Below are 22,191 nucleotides of genomic sequence, written 5' to 3' on the forward strand. Positions count from 1 at the left end.
ATTGCAGGGGTGTACTGCTCCCAGTGACTGATGTTTTTAATTCTTCAGTTAGAGTTTTGACTACCTCTTTATGTTCTAATTTCCACTCCCAGGATTTACCTTTCCATAAGAGTGTGTATAATGGACAGGAAATGATAGAAAATCCAGGTGCATGCTTCCTCCAATATCCTGAAGTTCCCATTAATTGTTGTAACTCCTTCCTTGATTGCAGCATTTGCAGCTATCTTCTGGAGATAATTTGTCATTTCTCCAAATCAGCTGACTTCAGAAATTCCACCTCATGCCGCAGCAGAAATGGGATATTGCGGTACGTTAGTGATTTTTGACTCGGGGAGTACAGGGGCTGTGTGAAGTGCAGACACTGGAGCTTCCCTATTTCTACTGGGGCTGGGATCAATGTTTGAGCTGAAGGACCACACGCTGCCATTCAGCTGATGCCAGGTTTGTCTGTTTAAAACATCAAAACCTAAAATATTTTAATGATGATCTTTAATTGCAAAGCAAGTAGTCGACATGCGCTTCTTGCCCGGGAGCCATACATTGACCTTGGCAGTCTGGCACACAACTCTCACTCCATTCACACCGGTAATCTTAACTCTTTGCCGTCCGGATCACACGCCCAGCTTCTCATCATCTTGTTGTGTTAAGTATTGAAATTTGTGCTCCCCCATCTATTAAAAACTTTACCAATTGTCCTTGAGGACCAACTGGAATTAAAATGTATGGGCCGTTATCACTTACCCACTGATAAGCCTCCACTTTCTGGACAGGCAGGCCCAATTGCCTTCCGGACACTACTTGTTTTTTGACTTCATGCCCTGCAGTTCTTCCCTAAGGGGGAGGAAGGGGTTGTCTCCCTTTCTGGGGACTGGCGCCGGAGGAGTTGAAATACGGTCCTTCCTTTCACCGTTATCTCGTTTCTGGAATGCTTCAGTCAGACTCCAGATAATGCCAGTAGTCTGACCTTGAATCCCAGCTCTGTGAATGCCTAGGGCTAATGGATTCCTCATTTGCAGCTCTTCAACGGCTTCCCAATTATGCCAATTGTCACAAGCCCATCCTTCTGAGAAGCTGGGACTCAGATTCACTCCATGCCTCCGTAAATAATCGGTGATACTACGTGCCAGCCTGCTGACTACGCCAATTTGTCATGGATGGAGTGAGTGTGCACTTCACTCGTAACAGAAGTTACATAAGAGAAGCAACAATATACTTTAGTGATATAAAACAGCAAGTTAACAAGATTCAAGGGTAAATGCGACAGTGGTTTAGCAAGATTCAATGGCAAGGTACACTTGATTATTTACTGCATAGAGGACAGGGTCAGACAAAACTGTCAGGGAGACCCTCCCGCTGCGTCATGAGGTTCAGAAAGGACACCCTTGCTTTCTAAACTCCTTCTCACAGAGGAGTCTAGGTGCAGCTGGATCCAATCCTAGTCCCAGACTTGGTCAACGGTTTATGTTTAAATGATTATATATGTGCAATCAATCCTTTGTATCACTTAGCTAAGATTTCAAAGTTTAGCATGCTATTAGTCACTCACTGAGATCTGTTGCAGCAATGCATCTCTCAGCCTCGAGGAGTAACCTTGAGAGGTGTCCACACTCAAGGGGAGATCCTGGCGTGCAGCCCGCTGCCGTGCAGGAGAGCTCAACAGGCCCTGGGCTGCCCACTATTTAAGGAGTAAGATGATTGACTTATAGTCATATTTGCATACCAGCAAGATGTCTGGGTCCCTGCTCCAGACAGCCCTTGGCGACTGTGTTTCCACCTGTCTCCCCAAAGTCCAGCATAAGCTGGATGCAGCCATCACGACCCCCCACTGGTGGTTATTGCTTATGCGGAGGGGGGAGTACACCGCCAGACTACTCCATGTGATTGTGAAAGACCAGAGTATTTCTGAAATCTTATGGCAGTGAAAACAGAATAAAATGAGTTTTACTGGAGTAGAACTGGAGCAAAATACAGGTGATCTTCAGATAGTGATAATGAACCTTAACTACATTCAGCCTTCTACGCTCCTACTATTAGACTGTATATACTTTAGGCACTGAAGAGAAAAGATTTTGACTTACACACACAAATGGCAAAGTAAACTACACATTTTATCAGTTTTTAGGACTTTTAAATAGCAGGAACAACAAGAACTCCCAAAGGCACTGCAGACAACATAAACATGCAAGTCATCTAGTAATCGCGATCCAGCCTACAAGACACACAAAGAAAACTTTTGTATATGGAACAAATTTCAGAATCTCATGAGACCAGAAAGCTCTCACTGTTTCAAAAAGAGATTAAATGTTAACTCCATTGGTCTCTTTTGTCTGAAATTCACTCTTTCTATGAAATTCAACCCTACACAAAGAGCCAGAATCAGGATTAAGGATCTCATAAACCCCATTTAATTCCTTAAAAAGGCTTCTGTGCAGAAATGAATTCCAGTCTTTGAGAAAACTTGTATTATTAACAAAAGTATGCAAAAAAAAAGCATTTAGTTTGGGAAAAAAAAAAGCATTTTTAGTTTGAAAAGTCTATGCTCTAGAAAACTTTTTAAATTTTTGGAAAAACTTTTCTTCTAAATGGAGATGTACCATCTTTAAAATATGCATTGAAATAGAATCTTAAAATATTTTCTCCTAAGAAATTAAGGTAAATTTGTCTGTTGCTACTGGCTACAGAGTGATAGCAAAAATGACAAGAATCACGTCGAAGTCAGCCAGCAGCTACCAGGGCTTCTGGGCAGGCTTATCGTTTGTAGGGATTCTCCCTAAAAATAGGGAAATGGTCTTCCATTGACAAGGAATAGGAGGCAGAGAAATGCAAGATAACAAGTGTCCTGTAATATCCTCTTCATGTACCCAGTGGGAGGTTGAGTTCAACAAAGACAGAGAGAAAGAATGAGAGAAAGAACAAAAGAATGAAAGAAAGGAAGATGACCCTGTATTCAATTTCTACACTCCAGGCATAGTCTTACTTGGGGGCCCCCCTATGAGTCCTAGCAGCTCTTTCTGGTGATAAAACAGTTATTGTCTGGTTAATTTACGTCTCTATTTAATGCATGACATAAATGGACTGAGCAGTGTGTTTGGAGAAGGGACAGGGAGTACCTACTGACGTAAGCTGGTGAACAGTAAAAAGAACAGTCGCTTCTGAGGAACTGCAAAGCTGAAACTCTTCGTGCCAGATGAAAATTTATTTCAAAAGCATTACAGCTTATTGTCCTGGGTTCCCTTGGCTAAACCTCTTGTTATCAAACTCAGAGGTGGCTTGCCATTCCTGCTCTAACAAGCTGTTGAGCTATTGCTATCTATCAGAGAGTGAGAGCCACCGTGGTGGCTGTGCCAATTCCAGACAAGCCTAACCTCCTTGTAAGTTTGGGTGCGTTCCTCTTTAAAAAATGAAAAAGAGCTCCCCCCCCCCCCCCCCCTTTTTTTCACTTGGGGTAAATTCCAGCATTATTACTTGAGCATGAGCCAGCCTAATGCTTAGTATGCCTGGGAGTCATAGATGGTTTGCAAATGCTGCACTGCTGCAGGAAACAGTCCCTGGGAAATGTGGGCTCCGAACTTCCCATTGCTTACCTTAGGGAAAGGAGAATACCCCAAGCAGGAAGGGTCTGTGTTATGGAAGGGATGTCCATATAATCCTGTACATCACTGAACCCCAGAAGAGCTCAAGCTTCAGAGAAATTGCCATGTGAACATAGTAATAGCCAGACAGCTAACAGATCAGTTGGAAAGCAGCATAGCAAATACTCAGCAGTGCAAGTAGCTAGCAACAGAAGTGGCTAGTGGGGACTGCCACTTAAAATAAATTCCAGTTTCCAATATATTCATTTCTCTATTATCTAAAATCATAGGGGACTGGGATACCCCAGTAAAATAGAAAACTCAGTACTAGGGAGATGCTGTAGCCATCACATGGCATAGTGATTACACAAGCCCAGTAAAAAGGCTATGGTACACATGAAAATCAACTGCATTTATGTTTTACATGACAGATGAGTTTGCTTAATGTGTAGGGAACATTTTAAGAAATTTAGAGAGGAGCTGAGAGGAAAATTGGCCTGTTTGGAAAACTTGCGTCTCTTGACTGGAAGTCTGCTTCTAAAATCTGAGGATACAACATGACCCCACACTGCAGACTCCCCTGGCACTGGGACTCACCTGAAAAATCATCAGAAAAATCAAGACAAGATGTTTCAGCATTGTGCATAAGAAAAACTTCTTAGCTGTCGTTCAGAAGCTCATTCATAACTGAAGTCATTCATAACTGAAACTCTTCATGTCATTTAAGTAAAAAAATATATTTATTATATATTTGCTTTAGTCACATACAATATACTCATTGTGATTACCTTATTCCCGCCTCCTGTACCACAGGAGTACAACGACGAGGTTTTCTTCACGCCTTTTATCACTAGGTGGCGACGTTAGAAGCAAGAATTGCGATGAAGACCAGGGACAGAGCAGCACCCCGAAATACTAACTTCCACCACAGGCTGAAGGAAACGTTAAATCCTGGGCAAACTCTGATCCGTTTATTTATTTGAAAATTCACGTACTGACTTTAAATTTAAAGCAATTAAAAGAAATGTCAGCCCAGGACTATAAATCCCTTAATGCAATATAATCCTTGAATTATAACCATTCTAATCCTTGCAATATACATATTTTGGTGGGAATTCAACCCACCATCTACATAAACACCTGTCCACACCTCTTCACCATGTGAAATCCGTAGCAGTGCTATAAAAATAAGATGAGAAAGAATTGTCTTTCATTTCCTCTCCTTGTGGTTTTGTTATCACCTATTTTTAAAGAAATACACGGAGCTGTTTACAAGGTCTTGTTAAAACAGTACAAAAAATGTCAGCAGAATGAGTTCCAAGGTAGTAGTAGTTTTCTACCACAGACCAAGCAAAGCAGAGCAAATTTAAGATACAAATCTTCTTATTAAAATGCATCTGTAGGAGTATTAGCTCTGGACAGAATCCAGTATCCTATTCAGTAGCCATTTTAAGCAGAAAAACAACAGCAGCTCATTATCGCAGATGTTAATAGTTTCCTGTATGTACTCATCCAGAAAATGTCTTGTTCTTGGAGCAGCTAAAGTAGTGCAGCTTACTTTCTTATTAATTTATTGTACCCTCCATCTCGTAAACTCCTGCTCTGCAATACTCCCACTTTCCCCTGTGACTAAGACAATATTCAGGCCACCTCCCCATCCCCTAACCTCCATTTCTGGGGTTCCCCACATAAGGGCCAGCCCCAGCTGAGAACAGCATGAATGCTCAGCGATTCAGTGCATGCTGCGAAGTTCCTATTACCAACAAAGAGAGCCCTGTGCTGAGCTGGCAGGTCTCTCCTCAAGCACCGGCACTAGTAGAACCTCTCTATGTCACCCAGCCTGATTTTCCACCAGGACATAGCATGAACTGCAGAGAACCAGAGCCCCCGACGTGCTCCTGCTTCTGGCTGAGAAACCCAACGAGGAGCTGCAGGCACCGTACCCAAAATGTGATTTACAGACACCAAAGAAAGTGTTGATTTCTTCTAAGAGGCCCACGGGGGGCGGGTGGGCAGGCAGAGGCTTTCCCAAGCATGGACACCCCTGGGATTTCTGCTCCGGCTGGGCGCCAGCCTGGCACCCCCAAAACATCCCCATAGTTACACCTGCCACAACCTGCTTTCACGTCCCCCATCATTTGGGGGTTGAATGCAATAAATCCAGCGGGTTTATTCCCAAGGCTGCAGAGAAGAGTGCTGGCAGCTGTGAAGAAGCTGCTTGTGTGGGGTAAGCCTCAGGCCAGGCGGGTCCTCAGTGACCGGCCACCAGCAGTGGTCACTGGCAGCCCCTTTGGGGAGGTGCCGTACCTCACAAGCCCACGCAGATTTTCCTCAGGAATGCACCTAGGGCAAGCAAAAATGCGACCACAACTAAAGCACCGCACCCCCACGGCTGCTCCACACCTGGCAGGTGAGGCGCAGCAAGGGAGGCGAGCGAGGCCTGCGCCCCCTGCCGGCGGGAGGACTCCAACCCGCCACCTCGGGCTCCCCAGCACTGCGCGCCGACCCGCGCAGCCCGAGCACGCCACGTGACACACCTCCCCCCCCGCCGCGGCCTACCAGCACTTCCGTAAACATCCCTGCAGCTGACTGACAGGGAGCGGCGGCCAATCGCGGCGCGCGGAGCGCCGGGGGCCGTCATCTCCCCTCCGCGGCCTCAGCGCTGGACCGCGGGAACGTTAACGGTAAAAACAGCCGCTGCGCGAGGCGCTGAGGGACGGGGGGGTCCGCGTGTGCCATGGCCGCGGGCGGGCTGAGCTCGGCTGGCCCGGGCCCGGCCCGCTTTGTAGAGTCGGGAGCGGGCCTCGGGAGCGGGCCGCGGCAGCTGGGCGCGGTTCGCCTCGGGGCGCCTCTGCCGCCTCGGGTCTTGCTGCGGGGCGGCAGGTGGGGGTAGGCCCGCCAGCCTGTGTGGGTGGTCCCTCCCCAGCGGAGGGCAGCGGCTGTGGACGCCGGGCCGCTTCTCAGTGAGGCCTGCTGATGACGACCCCGGACGAGCGGTGTACGCTGCTCCTCAGGAGCAGGGAAGCTGTCTGGTGCTGGAGGGGATGATGGGAGCTGTAGCTGCACTTCAGACCCGATTTTTCCGGTTCGTTCATGGTGGGTGTGGGCAGTTATGCTCTTATACAGTTTTTGAGTCAGGTATATCCTCTTCTGAAGTTATTGTGCATGCTTAGTTTTGTTTGGTGCTGATTTCTGCGTGTGTCTCTTAATAATGGTATTGTTAAGCCATAAGTGTATGTAACAAAATAAGCGTGCACTTGTACTTTGTTTTTTGAATGGCATAATGTAATAAGTGCTTTGTTTTACTGGTTTGTGTTTTGGTGTGTTGTCACAGCCTTCCAATGGAGATAAAAGCAGTTGTCAGAAGATACGAAACAAGAAATAAAACAGCAGGAACAGAACTGTCATCCAAATCCCGAGTTGACTGGAGATGCACTAAAAGGGAGCTCGTACTGCTTGACAGCAGTGACGGATCTTCATGTACCTCTGAGGACGAAGAGCCTACCACATCAGAAGGTGAAGTAGATGAAAAAGATGAAACTGTTGTGAAGAACAGCCTTTCAGATCAGGAAGAGAAAAGCCATGATGGGGATGTAACAGAAGACGGTGAGGATGAGTGCATTGTGCCTGGGAAGCGTAAAAGGTCGAACACATCTGTCTTGTATGACAGTGATGAAAGTGAGGACAGTGATATACTTGTTAGAAAAGTTTTTGCTAAACGCCACTGTATAATGGACGAAGATGAGAGTTCTGAAGAACAGCAACCTGATAAAACCTGCCCTACAGAAAATGTTTCTACTAATAGGAAACAGAAAGTATTTGCAAAATTGAAAGAACTTGCAAGACAAAGAGCAACTCGGACATCCTGCAGCAGTGAAGATTGTGAGGTCTGGATTTTATCTTTGAAATGCAATTGGAGAAAATGCTGAATGTAGGGGAAGGCAAAGACTAATAGATATAAGCCAGTGGGATTTTATTTATTTTCCTTTGGTTTTTATTCATGACAAATCAGTAGTTCTGTCACATTTTAACAGTTGTCACATTGACTAGATAACAATATTGACTGCTGAAAACCTTTATCTTGAGTTTAATTTTAATCACTGAGGATTTAAGAATTTCCTTTCATTTGCTCTTTCAGGCATTCTGATGACTAAACAGCTTAGAACGCAGGTATCTATCTTCTCTACATAGCCAGAAAGGGAAAACTTCTTTATCATTCCTTTTTTTCCATAAAGAAGAGACACATGAGAGGACTATCAAATGATTTTTATCAAGAAGCAAAATACCTGTTGAAGTAGTGTAGAGATCTCACGTTAGCTTAATTCCTACAAATAGACTGAAGAGAGGTACATGGAGATAGCTGAATTAAAGCCAAAAGTAATTGTCGTCTAGTACAGAATCATGTATTTTTTGGAAACACATTATTTCTTGTTAATTGAACAAATGGTATTATTAGAAGGTCAAAAATCTTCTTCAGTATATGTAGTATTTCGTGAGTGCAAATAGTGAAAATTCTTGTGTTTGAAATACTTTTTAAAATTTAATTAGGATTCTAATGGTGAAGCAGAAACAGAAGAGGAACCACTCTGTCACTTGTCCCTCACGCCACCAGAAGGCAGTGAAACTGACAGTGACAGCATGAAAGATTTTATAGTAGAGGAAGACGAAGATGATGATGACAACACAGAGGATGTAAAGAGTGTAAACCAGCCACAACAGAAGGAACTAAATACATCAAATAGCGAGTTGCTGGCATACTACGTCCCACACTGTAAGATCAAAATTAGTGACAATTCTGTATGTATAACTTGCTTGTAGTGCTGTAATAAATATTAATGGACTGTAAATACAAATACCATGTAATAGGATATGATAGTTTAAAAGCACATTCCTAAAAGGCTTCAATTTATTGTGGAAGTACTCTGATTTCCACAGAAAACTTTTACAGTCTTTCTGTATCTTATTAAAGGGAGGGTGTAATTTGGGGGAAAGGAAGGGAAACCCTATTGCCCAGATTTTTTTAAGTTGGTCTGATTTAGGGTGAAGTAAGCTACCTATGATGCAGTCATTCCTGTGGAGACCTAAAAGCATCATCCTCCATCTTGTCATACATGCTAAGAGCAGCTATGTTAATTCTGGCCAAATTCTGTTCTGGAGAGTGATGTAAAAGTCTTGCCATGAGTTGGGGGTTTTGGGGCTTGAGATTTTTTTTTTTTAATATATTTTTATTCCATGGTGGTGAGACTTGGGAGCACAGGTCTCTAGGGGTTTCTGAATTCAAAGGTCCATTTCAGCCGAACTGCATAGAGCGAGAAAACTTTTCAAGTTGATCTTTTATGAAAACTGGTATCTGGATGGAGCAGAGAGATTTGAAACAGAACTTTATGCTAGTTATCTTATGTATTTTGTTGTTCAGAAGCAGGTATGTACTGATTGGACAGTTGGTGCTAGTGTAGATGGTCACAAGCATGTGTGGTATTTCTTCCCCAGTAAAGACCTGAGCAGAATTGTGTGTGCTTGAAAGAAAGTTAGAAAAAAGAAAAAACAAACAAACAAAAACCCATAAGCCTGGGCCTTCTCTGGTTTGCATTATTTCTTGCTATTCATAGAACAAGTTATTCTCTTCTTTTAGTGTTTGTAGCTCTTACTGTGGGCTCTTCTTGCTGAAAGGACGTGTGACTTTAGGATGATAAAATTCATTAAGATCATTGGGATGAGAAGCACTATTTAAAGGCAAGGTCTTAAGGGTATGGATGTTGTACATTGAAATTATTTTTAGATGACTTTAAAATGCTAAATTTACAATAATGAAAAAACAGAATTCTTCTTACAGGACTTTTAATATTGCATACTTTTTTTTTTCTTTTGGTTTTTTTTGGTAAATTCTGGTTATGTTGCTTTCTTCCCAGTATCGCGCTGTGATCATTATGTACACTTCAAAAGAATAGTAAAGGCTTTCCTCATAAATGCAATTGATGACACTTTTCTGAGCTCATTATATGGTAAGTAAATTACATTAAATAATATAATAGTGCATTCAAAGTTATACAAAAACGTTTATTCTAGGGAAAGATTTGTCTCCTGATTGGAGTGTAGGACCATGAGTCCTGAGATCTGTTCTTGGTTTTGCTGTTCTGTAACTTTCGGGAGGGGGGGGGGCAGAAATCTGTCTGAAAAGGATAGCGTAATCTTGGAAAAATGTGTAGACTGATTCTTTTAAGCCTAGAAGACATTCTGAGATGTAGGGAAGTGTTTCTGTGTTACTGATCAGTAGTAACAGTTCCAGCATGAAAGTGAAATTAATTTCAAAGTAGGTATCTCAATGAAAACATTGCAGGGTCAGCTGATTTGTCAAAATGTCGCGTGCTTCATAGCTTTTTCTGAGGAATTTGATAGATAATAAATAATTTTAGTTATGGAGATGAGTCCATATGTGATTTTTTTTTTTTCCTTTCCCCCTTTTTTTTTTTTAACATTTGTGCTTTCAGATAAATAAATTTCAGCTGCAGTCAGTACTTCTTGTCTTGTTCTTGCTGAGGAAGTGCTTTTGGGCATTTGGCTTAGCAGGGCTGAATGGTAACCTCACATGTAGTTTCAGAAGCACTGTAAAGATGGGATTAATGAGAGGACTGTCAGTGTCAGATTGTGGAAGGGGTCAGCAAAGTGCCAAAGAGAGGAAGTTTTGGTGTCATCAGGAACTAAGAGAGAATGGAGAAACTGAAGTACAGCACAGACTTTAGAATAAAGGCTATGTATTCTTTCAGGTGTTAGTTTTGTTTTGTTTTACCAAGTGAAAACAAGCTTATGAAAAGTAATAAGTAAACTTCGCCAGTTTTATGTTGTAATAGCTTCCTTCTGTTTCGAATTGTATCTGTTCTACAAAGCTAACAACTTATTGTCAAGGTGCTGGAAGTAGATCAGCTATGCAGGTAAGTTGGAGGTTGTATTCTGTCTTTCTGAAGAACATTGTATAGTATGAACATAGCCTAGCATTACAAAGATACATTTTTATAACACAGAATGCATTTTTCTGAGTTAATGGAAGTGAATCTGTTAATTAGTTTGAATCAAGAGCAGCTTCTTCAGTATTAGCGTTCAGACTTGCTTTTTATTGTGAAGGATTTTTTTCTGGTCTAGCACAGCCTCTTCAAGCTTTTAGGATAGCTGACTTACTGAAAATGTGTGTGTGTAAAGTGTATATGGAAAAACAAAGTAATAGTAATTATGGTGGCTATGATGATAACAACAATTAACTGTTTTTATATAGAAAGCTAGATAGCCAGTTGTCCTTCGTGGTTCTGTTTCTTTGATAACAGTTTTGCTGAAAGACTAGGGAAGGTAGCTGAATTAATTTGTATGTCTGTATATGCTGAAGCTCGAGATGGTATGAATTGGCCTGCACTTATGAGAGCCCTGTTTAATTTCTGGAGTCTAGCACATATTTGGGAGACAGTTGCGGAATAGTGGTAGTTTTACTCATCCTCCTACTTGTTTATTTCTTTTGCTTGAGTAAGTATTTGGAAGTACTTACGCTGCCTAACTCAAGGCATCTGACTGTGCTGCTGAATGCAAAAGTCAGTTTCTATGTGTTCTTTATAAGTGATGAAGAGAGCTGTCAAAATTTCTGCTGTGAAGCAGCTCAGAGCAGTTTGTTTTCATGGATTGCAACCCCCTCCCTTACACATCATGAACAGTTTACATAAACTGGACAAAAAGCAAGACACTTCCCCCCCCCCCCCCTTCTTTTAAATGGGATCAAGTGAATGGGTCTCCATTTGGGATGACAGCTTTTCACTTTAACCTTGATTGTAGAGTTTATTCATGTATTTCTTGTGATACAGACTTTTAAAATAATTAAATATATGTTTATCAAAGATGCATGGATCACTTTTATGGATAACAGTAGCAAATGTATTCAGTAATAATTTATTAAAATCATTCATATTTCTTAGTATGCAGAAACATAATGTCCTTGAAAATTTATTTAAGAAATTTATACAATATAGGGTGGTCAGGAAATTAGTAATGACTCTCACTGAACAGATGGAACAAGACAAAAGAAGTATGCGCAAGATATGTTGCTCTCGCTTCATTATTTGGATGACCGCTTCATTCAGCCTCGTCTTGAGAACTTAATATCTAGAAGTCGCTGGAAAGATCGATACAAGGTATGTAACTTCTACTTTAAATAGTGAAGTGGGCTCCAAATCGTATTATTACTGACAGATTTTTTTTTAATACTGTAGTTCTCAGTACAGGTACAATAATCACTATAATTATATATACTTTTTTAATAGAACTCATTGTTCTTTGCCTTATGTAACTTGTTTTGATACTTATAAATATCGGAAGTATTTTATGTGTTTATAACCAGATAAACATTCATGTAACAGAACAGAACATCTGTTCTCAGTTACCTGAATGCTTCTAACTTCAGCAGATGACTTTTTGAGGATTTTTTTGTCACTTGCTAAATGTTATAACAAAATTTCTTCCTCCTCCCACAAAAAGATAAACCAGTATGTTCATAATGAACCTTCTACTACTTCCAAAAAAATGAAGTCAATATACAGTAACCTAGTCACTGTATGGGAATTACTAGAATAGTATTAGTGTGATAGGTGTGGTGATCTAATAATCACTGTAATAATGGAGTATGGCCAGTGGAGAGAGATAGTGTATTTATTTCGAGTAGACCAACTGATATAGTTGCATCCCCACCCCCTCAAAAAAAAAAAAAAAAAGAGGTGAGAAAAATAAGTGCCAGGATGCAGGAGCCATTCTTTAGGTCTGGAGCTGAAAGAAAGAATTAATGAACTAGAACTGAGTGAAGTGTTGGAAAATGATTGAAAAGGTATATGTTTGCAACTGAATGGTGAAAGACTTCAGGTTTTAATCTTTTTGGTTTCTCTTGAACTAATTTTGTGCAAGTACAGAGTATTCAGCAGCCTATTTGAGGCATCTTTCAGTTTACGGAGATTCTTTAATGTTATTTGAAATCTGTTTTTCAGGAGCGTGTGGATTGTTACCCAGATGTTCGCATAATCTTGAAAAATCCAACAAATATGCCTTGTCAGGCCTGTGAATTGAATCGGTATTGTAAGTTTAACGTGCTGCTCTCTGGAAAGCTTTATAATAGTAGAACTTTGGAAGCAGATGACTTCATGTCAGATGACAAACAGGTAACTTCAAACAAGCACCCTATATAATTATTTTTAAGCTTTGTCTAGTGTTACAGGAAATCATATAAAGAATAGAAATCCTGTTAACACATCTAATGTCTATAATGCTAGAGGCAGGAGTTAAGCTACTGTACTTCCATGTCTAAACCCTATTAATTTTTAAAATATGAGGACCATTTTGCAGTTTGGAGGAGTATAGTCTTGGATTTAGCTAGGAATTATGAAGGAAGTTCCTATGAAACTTAAAAGGATGAACAGAGGCATTCCCCTCTGCCCCCCTCCCCCTATCGTTTCTTATATCTTGGGAAAGAGGTAATGAAAAGTATCCTCAAATAAACCTAACTTTTTATCAAAAAAATAAATCTGATGTTTTTCTGTGACCTTTGTTTTTGCCTGCATTGCAGTGATTGGTGTGCTGTTTCCTCCCCACTTTTACCACTTAATATTAGTAGCTGATGCACACATGTACTTGCACTGCAGTAAGCTCTAGTAAGTATACCCAGCCATGAGCTGGACTTCATGATGGAAAAGATAAAGGGCTCTAAGACGTACGATAGGGCTTATTGATAACTCTTGCCCTCAAGTCAAAATTGACATTTGCCTCAATTTTTCCTCTGCTTCAAATCTCTGCAGTCTGAGTCTCACCCAGGGCAAGAAGGAAACTCTAGGTACATGGCATCCTACACATCCTACTCAGCATGCTTGTCTTTTGTGGTGCATGGGGAGGCAGTCTGAAGCTGTGTGTCAAAGAGGCTGACAGCCCACATGAAGATTCACATACTAACCAAAGTTCTAATATGAGCACTCAATCAGTTATTTCTAAAGTAGCTTTTTGTTTTGTCAGAGAACATTTAATAGAAGATTGAAAATCCTAAAGCGGATGCATATCTTAAAGAAAGGAAAGCCAGTGGTAAAGAAATTAGACAGCTGAGTGATGCTCTGAACATGCCTGGCATTCCTGGTTTTCACCAAGTACCTGAGAAATACTATGGCTTTTTTTTATCTGGAATAGATCCTACCTCCATATGCCAGGAGTCTGAGGCTTTAAATAATGACATTTGCCTCAGATTTACATATATTCGAAGTATCAGAATGTCTTTTTGCGGAAATTAGATCACTTGAAAGCCCTTTACCTTTGTGTGTGCCTATAATGCCCTTGAGACTTTCCCAGCAGGGATCTTACATTGATTAGCTTTCAGAAACATTATAAAAGTAACTTTCTGTATAATGGACAATCATCTCCATTGAATTATTGTGTTTTCTGTTTTGTTGCCAGTAAGGTTTGTTCTACATTGGGTCACTAGGTTTGCTAACTCTGTGCCTACTATGCCTCTAGCATTTGGAGCTTCCATGTGCACTCCAACAGTTCTTGTTTGCTATAGGTCAGAACATTGTGTGAAATGGTGCCACTGTCATTCTAATAGTCCAAGTGCAGCCTAGTCAAAATTTACTGCTTCATTCTTCAGATTTTTTTCACATCTGCTATTTCCCATGTAGCTATTCACTCAGGACAAAGTATCTTGACATCTTGGTTGCATTGACACTTGAAATTGCTGATGTCCTTTTGAGAAGGCTTGTTCCTAACTATTTCAATACATTTTACTAGAGCCTTTTTCTCATTACTGTGTTATCAGAACTACTTGTCCAAACTAGGAAACATTTCCATTTAGGTAGTCCTGCATCTTTTTCTCACTCAGTTGTCTCTACTAGGACATTTTGGGTTAAACTATATTTTTTGAATGAAACACATCTTTCATGTTGTTACATGATGTTGCACTACGCAATCATTTTTAGATGACTTGAGCAGTCAACTTTGTTATATTTCACAGCTGAGACTTTTGAAGACCTGGACCCTTAAGAACCTGGGTGTTCCTAATATTTAGGGATCTTCCCTTCAAATTTACAGCTACCAGTAATTGTTATGATTAGGTATGCATATGACCTTCTTAAGTAATGTAATTCGTGACCTGTTATGATAAACTCAAAGCACACGATTTGTCAAGAATAAAATATTGCTACAGTTGTGTACCAAGCTGATATCCAAGTTCTGCCTTTCTTATAGGAGGTATAGAAGGTATATTCCTTTTCTTTGTGAGTGTAAAAGAATTTTTGAATACAGCTGAAGTTCCTCACAGTATTTGCTGAAAAGAAAAAAGTGTCGGAGCAGGTTGTATTTACAATATATTTTGAAATGTGGTATAACAGGATTTCTTATATAAAAATAAAGTGAAGCCCTCATCAAACTGGAAGTACACCTTACTGAAGCTCAAGCCTATATTGTTGGGATCTTTGCAAATATTCTAACTTAGAGATTTGAGGAATGTCAGTGTGATTATCATTACGTCATCTTATTGGGCTCTGCGTGTAATGCAGGATCTAGGAAAATCTGCGCCACAGTTTTTCTTAAATAGATTACAGACCCTTCTGAGTAGCAGTTGTTAATACTCTGTTTTGATAAGTCTGTGTGTGCATGATAGTCAAGAGAAGCTAGGCTTTGCCAGCAAGGCTTTTCCCCTTGGTTATTGCAGGAGAACAGTAAGTCCTTGGCAATCATACTAGCACTGATATTGCAGTCCATCGTACAGTCATTATTCTTCCTTACATACAGGTCTCTAAATGTAGATCACTAATTTAAAAATTTTCAGTTTTTCATGGGAAGTGTGTGCCTTACCTAACCAGAAATAATAAGTGAACTAGCACAAGAAATTAGTCTTTACTCAACTTCCAACTTAACTGTGGAAATAACAGTAGGAATTCCCTCACTGCTGTCCAAATGTTGTCCTACATAAAGCGTTGGCTATTTTTCACTTTGGAAAAAACTTGAAATATCCTACTGAATATTGAACTAACATGCTAGTTCATTTTTGTCCTCTTCAGCTTAACAGTAGAAAATGAGAGCTTTTTTTACCCTGTGCACCCCAGCATCTGGTGAGATGCCTGCCATGTGCATGCTCAATATAGCTCAGGGGCTGTAGAACAGACCCAGGAGAGAGAGTTATTGAGCACTTTCCAGTAACTTTTGATAGTGCCTTTGTAATGCAACATTTGTGTTCTTATGGTGACCTGTAATTTAGACTGCTAAAAGTACTGTTCTTACGTAGTCTTTGAAGTTCTGCTGGCAATGCATTGATCAACTCATCCTGCCAATTGAGAAAAAAGACAGGAGGAAAAAAGAAAAAAGGCACACAGAGCTACATAAAACTGGCACTTCAAGAACTTAATTGGCTGAAAGAGAAGGCAGTTCAGCACTGGCAGATCAAGTTGAATGGAAACACGTAGTTGGGCTATTTTCTAAAGTTTTATTTGAAAATATCTGAGAAAAGTGGATGTGGAGAGAACAAAAACAGACCTCCAACCCTCTTCTTCTGCATAAAACTTTCCTTTTCTCTCATCTCTGAAGTATTCTGCTTTGCCAGTAGAAAGAGAAGAGAAACAGCTGTTCCAGTTTTGCTTAGGCTTGCAGTGATTGTTCTGTGTGTAGCTGCCAATTCTCATTCCTCCATGGTCAGGGAGAATCGAACGGTTTAGAGGTATAATGTCCCCCACACTTCTTTGCTCCTGTGTCACCTGGATTATAAACTGTTTTCTACTCTCGGGCTTGGTGTTCTACTTCCGTTTATAATTATGCTTAGAGGACACGGATTCAGTCACTACGTGTTGTGCTACTGTCAGGCCTCTGCATTCCATACAAAGTGATTTAACACAACTTTGGCTGATATGGCCAGCTTGAGTAGATAAGTTAAGCATTAGGACAGAGTCACTGAGAACTGCGAGAGGAAAAAATTAGAATGAGTACAGTACTGAGATTCTTTCCAAAGCTGTATTCTGAAATAGCATTGTATTTTTAGCCAATCTTTCTTGCTTTAAAAATACAATACATAATTATATTATATGATATTTAGCTGTTTGCCTCTGGCATTTCTCCAACGTAGAAATACTTTACACCTCGCACATAAATGAACTATGAAACTCATTGCCACAAGATACTTCGGAAGCGAAAAGTGTTAGTGGGTCCCAAAAGGGATTAGACAGGTTCTTGGGGAAGCTTCTTCCATGCTATGGAACATGATAGTTGGGATGATACAGTCTCAACTGTTGACTGGTAGAAGCTGTATGGTAATGTTATGATCATACTGGTGTTTGTCCTGCATCTTATACTAACTTCCTAAATATCTCCTGCTGGCTGTTGTCGCAGGGGAAGAATTGGGCCATCAGTTTGATACAAGATGGTATCTCCTATTTTACATCACATAATGTTCCAGATGCCGTACCTCATTGCTTGGGTTACTTGAAAAGTTATGAAATGCTCTATGAAGCACCGCAGCTCAGTTCTTGATTGTTGCAGTATTTGAAATGGTACTTCTGGAAATTTGAATGAATCAAGGTTATGCATTGGTTGGTAGGTCTTGCACTTCAGAAGCACCTATAGCACCAAACACAAGCCTTAGCTTTTCAGTTTTGGGGAGAGTAGAAAATGGAGCTGCATATGTACATGTACAAGATCAGTAGAGAATTGCAATGTAGTAATAGGAATTTTTGATCTCAAGATGGTTAAAATGTCAGTTAACAACCATCTACTGTAGGTCAGATCAAAAGTTCTTTTAAGTGAGTGTGTCTGTTGACTTCAGTGATACTACATCTGCTTATATCAGTTGAGCTGCTGGTTAATATATTTAAGAAATTAAGTATATTCATATAGTTAAGAAAATATATGAATAATACATATAAATTTAGTTTATATACTCTTTATAAATATAAATATGCTTTTGTGCTACTGTCATTGTCAGCAGATACTGCTAGTGCTAGGCTGTACAAGTGGGTCAGGTGTTTTGGGGAACTGCTCACAGAGGCAAACATTTGGTCATGCATTTGGAAAAGCTTCCTGAAAATGCAGGTTGTAAGCATCGATTGAAACTTAACCTTCTCATAATTTAAAAGAGTATTCAGATTGTTACCAATGGCAGCAATAAAGGGTATCACTGTTATGGCTCAGAAGAGATTATTTTGCAATATATAACATGGTTGTTTTTCTGATATATATGTGCACGTAATCTGAAATAGCAATACAATTGCAGCTTGCATTACTGATGCAAAGAACTTTGACCTTTAGCCATTTACTTGCTTGTTACTCGCAAAGGTGTGACAAGACATCAGTCTGAAACAACACTGCCCTTGAAGGATAAGTTGATGGGTTTTTTTTTTTAGTAAAACTAAGTCAGTTTCTCCTGTATGTATCAGGAGCTGAATTTCTTTACACATGTATTAATTATGTTGCTTTTGAGTATAGAAAACCAGCCAGATGTTGATTTCTTGCCTGATAGGCTTTGTCTCCATGGGTTGGAGTAGTAATCAGTGCACCTGTGGGTCATTTACAAGGGATAGATTCCTCTTCTGATTTGCCATTGTATGTACTTGAACTACTTCTCTTGTAGAAATGGAACAAAACTTACTCTTGTGAAATGCGGGACGTCCTTAAATGCAGATGAACTTTGACTCTTTCTCCCTCCCCACACCTCCAATTTCACATGCTCTTAGTGAAGATTTAGGATTGCCAAAGATTCTTGTAACCAATATATTACTCAGTATTTTCAGGTAAACACCTTCACCAATTAACATCTTTGTATAAAATCTGAGTTCAAGACACGTGCAAATACTTGCCTGTATTTAAGGTTAGTGCTGATAATGAATCTATTCTAATCCGTGCTCTGATTACGTATTTACATTCGTATTTATCATTTGTTTATCTATAAATACTGCTGTAAAGAAAACTGTTAAATAAGTTTGGTCTTTTCTGCATGGAAATTGTAGAAGTAAAACTGGTAATAACTGGGAGATGCAGAGGCTTTCATTTCTGCAGCATTATGGCCTAGCTATACCTCCCAGACAGTTGCAGATTAATATTTGCATTGTATAAAACCTCGGTTTTCAGATTTTATTTTTATGAAATCCAATCTCTCTATTAAATATATGTTTCTAGGTATATGTCTGTTTGTATTCATATGTATTTCTTGAAGAAATAATGAATATTATTTGGTCTACAGAATGCTAGAACTGGTATTTCATGTCCCTAGGAAGTACTACATATTAAGCAAAAGTAATCAAATAATTTCTCTTCCTCTGCTTTCACAATATGATGGTTGTCTAAAATGTTAGTGATTTTGTAACAAAGTTCCACCAGGAGATAGGAAAGATACTACCAATTACAAACATGGCTGTGTTTGCAAGAAAACAGTACTGATAAGCTGCCACTGCATAGACCTGCTGGCTGCCTGCTTGCTCAAAAATTGTTCTGCTGTGGCTGTGAAAACTACATGGTTTTGTGCTGATTTTGTGCATGTAGTGTCATTCTGTTTATTTCATTGTTCAAAAGATCTTCCTAGACTGACTGATAAAATCTTACTAGACTGACTTAGCTGTTCTTTATATTGTCAAGATAATCACAATTTATCAGAGAGAATGATTTGTTCACTTTGGCCTAGGTTTTGAAGGTTGGCATGGTGTGTGCAAATCGTACAAGAGTTTATCATAATTTGAAGCACTTCAAATACAAGTTGTATGTGGATTGCAGCTCCGTTACCAAGTTGGATGGTGTTGAGGATGAAGCAGTCAAAGACACAGTCGAACGGCTTTTCAGCCAGTTGGAAGACAGTGGGTGGATTCAGAAGGTACGACTGAGTTATTTGATGTATCCTTTTCCAGGTAGATAAAAGTAAGCTGAGATAAAATGTCTGATTTCATTGATCAGTTCTGAATTACTGAGCTTCAATAACATAACTCAGCTTAACCATTCATCCACTTCTGCTGACCTAGTCTCTCAAACAGTGGTACGCTGCTGCGTTCACATAGAGTTTGTCAACTGTTGACATTAAGCTTTTTGACAGCTACATGATCTCTGGCCTGTGGTGGACAGGGTCCTGTTTCATTTGAAAGCAGCAACACAACAAACTCAAGCTGTAGCTTAGAAAGATTGGAAACACATACATGAGGCACAGCAAGAATATTTTACTCTTCTGTTTACGCTGAAGTATTTTGAATTATTCAGAAACACTTCATGAACTATTTTAAGACAACTTGTAGTACAATTGCATTTAGCAAGCTGTCAGATATCATTGCTTCTGAATTGTTATTGGCATGCTTGTTAATGTATTGAAGAAAAAGAAAAAACAGCCTTTATGTAATACAGTTATTAAACATTGATAAAATAATACAGGTTTTATTTTATTTGCAGAGATATAATGATCTTGAAGACTACATGAATGATGCAGACAGTTTCCAAGAAGAGAAAATGGATTAAGTGGTCATATAGCTCTTTGAAAGACATCTTGTAAAAATGTGAATGGCCTGCTTTATCTGCATGCACTTTATCTCTGCTTGGTCTTCAAGATTCTTTTTAGGCTTTAAACTACTGTTTGAGAATGTGCTGTATCTTTTTTTCTCATCTGTGTCAATAATAACCCAAAGTTTTATCAAATCTGTCCTTCCAGTCTTCCTGCGTAGGTCACTTGAAGTTTCCTTCTGTTCTTAAAAATAACATCTCAGTATCTGTTTACTTGTGAAATAAAACTTCCACCTATTTATATTGAGCTGCATTGTAGGGAAGGTAGGAGATGCTGAGACCTTTTGAAGTAGGTCTATTTGGAAAGGTAAGGCTATGTTATACAAGAACGTATGACTTGCATCTTACCTTCCTTGTTGCTTGTTATACGCAAGTAAGTCCAACCATTTAGAATGATAGTTACAATAAAGAGGACCCAAATGCAAAGATCTATTTCCCCTCTGAGGAATCAGTATAGACTGTTGCAAGGCAACAGAGGAAATATTCTGCAGTTCTGACTACGTTTGCAGCACAGTAGTCATTCTCCTCTTTAGAGAGTAGGTGATGAGTCACATTATAGGCGTCATACAGACTGAGTCTGGCTTAGCCACCTAAATGAACACTTGGGCCCACAGTGCTGTCTCTGATAAGCAGCTGGGGCAATTTACTGAGATTTTAAACATCAAATTACGTTGTGCAAACATAATGGCAACAACTTGCAGTAACTAAAAAATTAAGAGAGTGCATTAATGTGGCCATGCAAGATAAGCACGAATTCTTCCAGTGTAACTTAACAGAAAGTGGGAGTTACTCAGAATCATGATGCATGGCTTACCTGAATTGCATAAAGCCCAAATCAGAGTTCTTTGGGGCCAGGGGAGTAGATTTTTGAGGAGTTAGGAAGGGTTAAGTACTGTGTTGTCCATTCTGAAAAATTGGACGTGAGCTGGCAATGTATGCTCGCAGCCCAGAAAGCCAACCGTATCCCGGGCAGCATCAAAAGCAGTATGGCCAGCAGGTTGAGGTTGGTGATTCTGCCCCTCTACTCTGCTCTCGTGAGACCCCACCTGGAGTACTGCATCCAGCTCTGGAGTCCCCAATACAAGAAAGAGATGGACCTGTTGGAGCGGGTCCAGAGGAGGGCCACAAAATGATCAGAGGGATGGAACACCTCTCCTGTGAAGACAGGCTGAGAGGGTTGGGGTTGTTCAGCCTGGAGAAGAGAAGGCTCTGGGGAGACCTTATTGTGGCCTTTCAATATATAAAGGGGGCTTATCAGAAAGATGGAGAGACATTTTTTACCAAGGCCTGTAGAGATAGGAGAAGGGGCAACGGTTTTAAACTGAAAGCGGGTAGGTCTAGATGGACATAAGGAAGAATTTTTTTATGATGAGGGTGGTGAGGCACTGGAACAGGGTGCCCAGAGAAGCTGTGGATGCCCCATCCCTGGAAGTGTTCAAGGCCAGGTTGGATGGGGCTTTGAGCAACCTGATCGAGTGGAAGATGTCCGTGGCCCTGATGATCTTTAAAGGTCTCTTCCAACCCAAACCATTCTATGATTCTGTCCCTGTACTTTGTGCTGCACATGAAATTAATTAGATGTAGCTTAAGATAAGATGCAGGGCGCAGGGTTTTGAATCCAGTTAGGAACTGTTCCTGCATCCTGCTGTATGCATATACTCTTTTATTAGTCTTTTGTGGCTGAGCAATTTAGTGAAAGGGAAGATATTGTTAACGCTCTAGATTCTTTAACAAGTTGCTCTTCCAGAAGCAAAACTAATGAAACCTAATTTCTCATGGATTCGTCCGTAAGAAATCCCCTCATTCATTATGCCACTCAACTGGTAACAGATATGCTGATTGGCTAGGCAGCTGCTGCCAGCTGTATCGCTTAATGGTGAACATCTGTTGGCTTTTTTCCATAGGAACTGTACCTGAGATTTGTCATTCAGTACCCTTTTTCCAGCATTCATTGTAATAAATGAAGTGCTTTTATATTTTAAGGGGTTGAAATTCAGCAATGGTATATATGCTATTAGACTGAGCTAATATCATCAGTTCTCCCTTGTACCATGTACAGATAGGAGATTTACAAACCAGATGAAAAATCCCAGTAAACAGA

At 40.1% G+C, this 22,191-nt stretch overlaps 1 protein-coding gene across 3 annotated transcripts; it reads left to right on the plus strand.

Moving 5' to 3' along the window:
* The first annotated feature begins 6,100 nt into the window (after positions 1-6,100).
* On the plus strand, positions 6,101-21,135 carry CCDC82 (coiled-coil domain containing 82). 3 transcript variants are annotated; one of them, XR_012773825.1, is made up of 8 exons: positions 6,101-6,256; positions 6,907-7,459; positions 8,121-8,343; positions 9,482-9,574; positions 11,616-11,740; positions 12,584-12,754; positions 18,187-18,346; positions 19,234-19,362. XR_012773825.1 is itself a non-coding variant. In XM_075491069.1 (8 exons), exons 2-8 carry the CDS (start codon positions 6,914-6,916, stop codon positions 20,046-20,048), a joined length of 1,410 nt encoding a protein of 469 aa, XP_075347184.1. In that variant the 5' UTR covers positions 6,101-6,256; positions 6,907-6,913; the 3' UTR covers positions 20,049-21,135. The 3 variants fall into 3 exon arrangements, 2 of the variants coding, with proteins under 2 accessions (XP_075347184.1, XP_075347185.1); XM_075491069.1 differs by lacking the exon at positions 18,187-18,346 and adding an exon at positions 19,983-21,135 and having other exon boundaries at positions 19,234-19,419; XM_075491070.1 differs by lacking the exons at positions 6,101-6,256; positions 18,187-18,346 and adding exons at positions 6,397-6,668; positions 19,983-21,135 and having other exon boundaries at positions 19,234-19,419.
* The last annotated feature ends 1,056 nt before the right edge of the window (positions 21,136-22,191 follow it).

This window comes from Mycteria americana, chromosome 1 (genome assembly GCF_035582795.1).
Source record: "Mycteria americana isolate JAX WOST 10 ecotype Jacksonville Zoo and Gardens chromosome 1, USCA_MyAme_1.0, whole genome shotgun sequence".
Lineage (NCBI taxonomy): Eukaryota > Metazoa > Chordata > Aves > Ciconiiformes > Ciconiidae > Mycteria > Mycteria americana.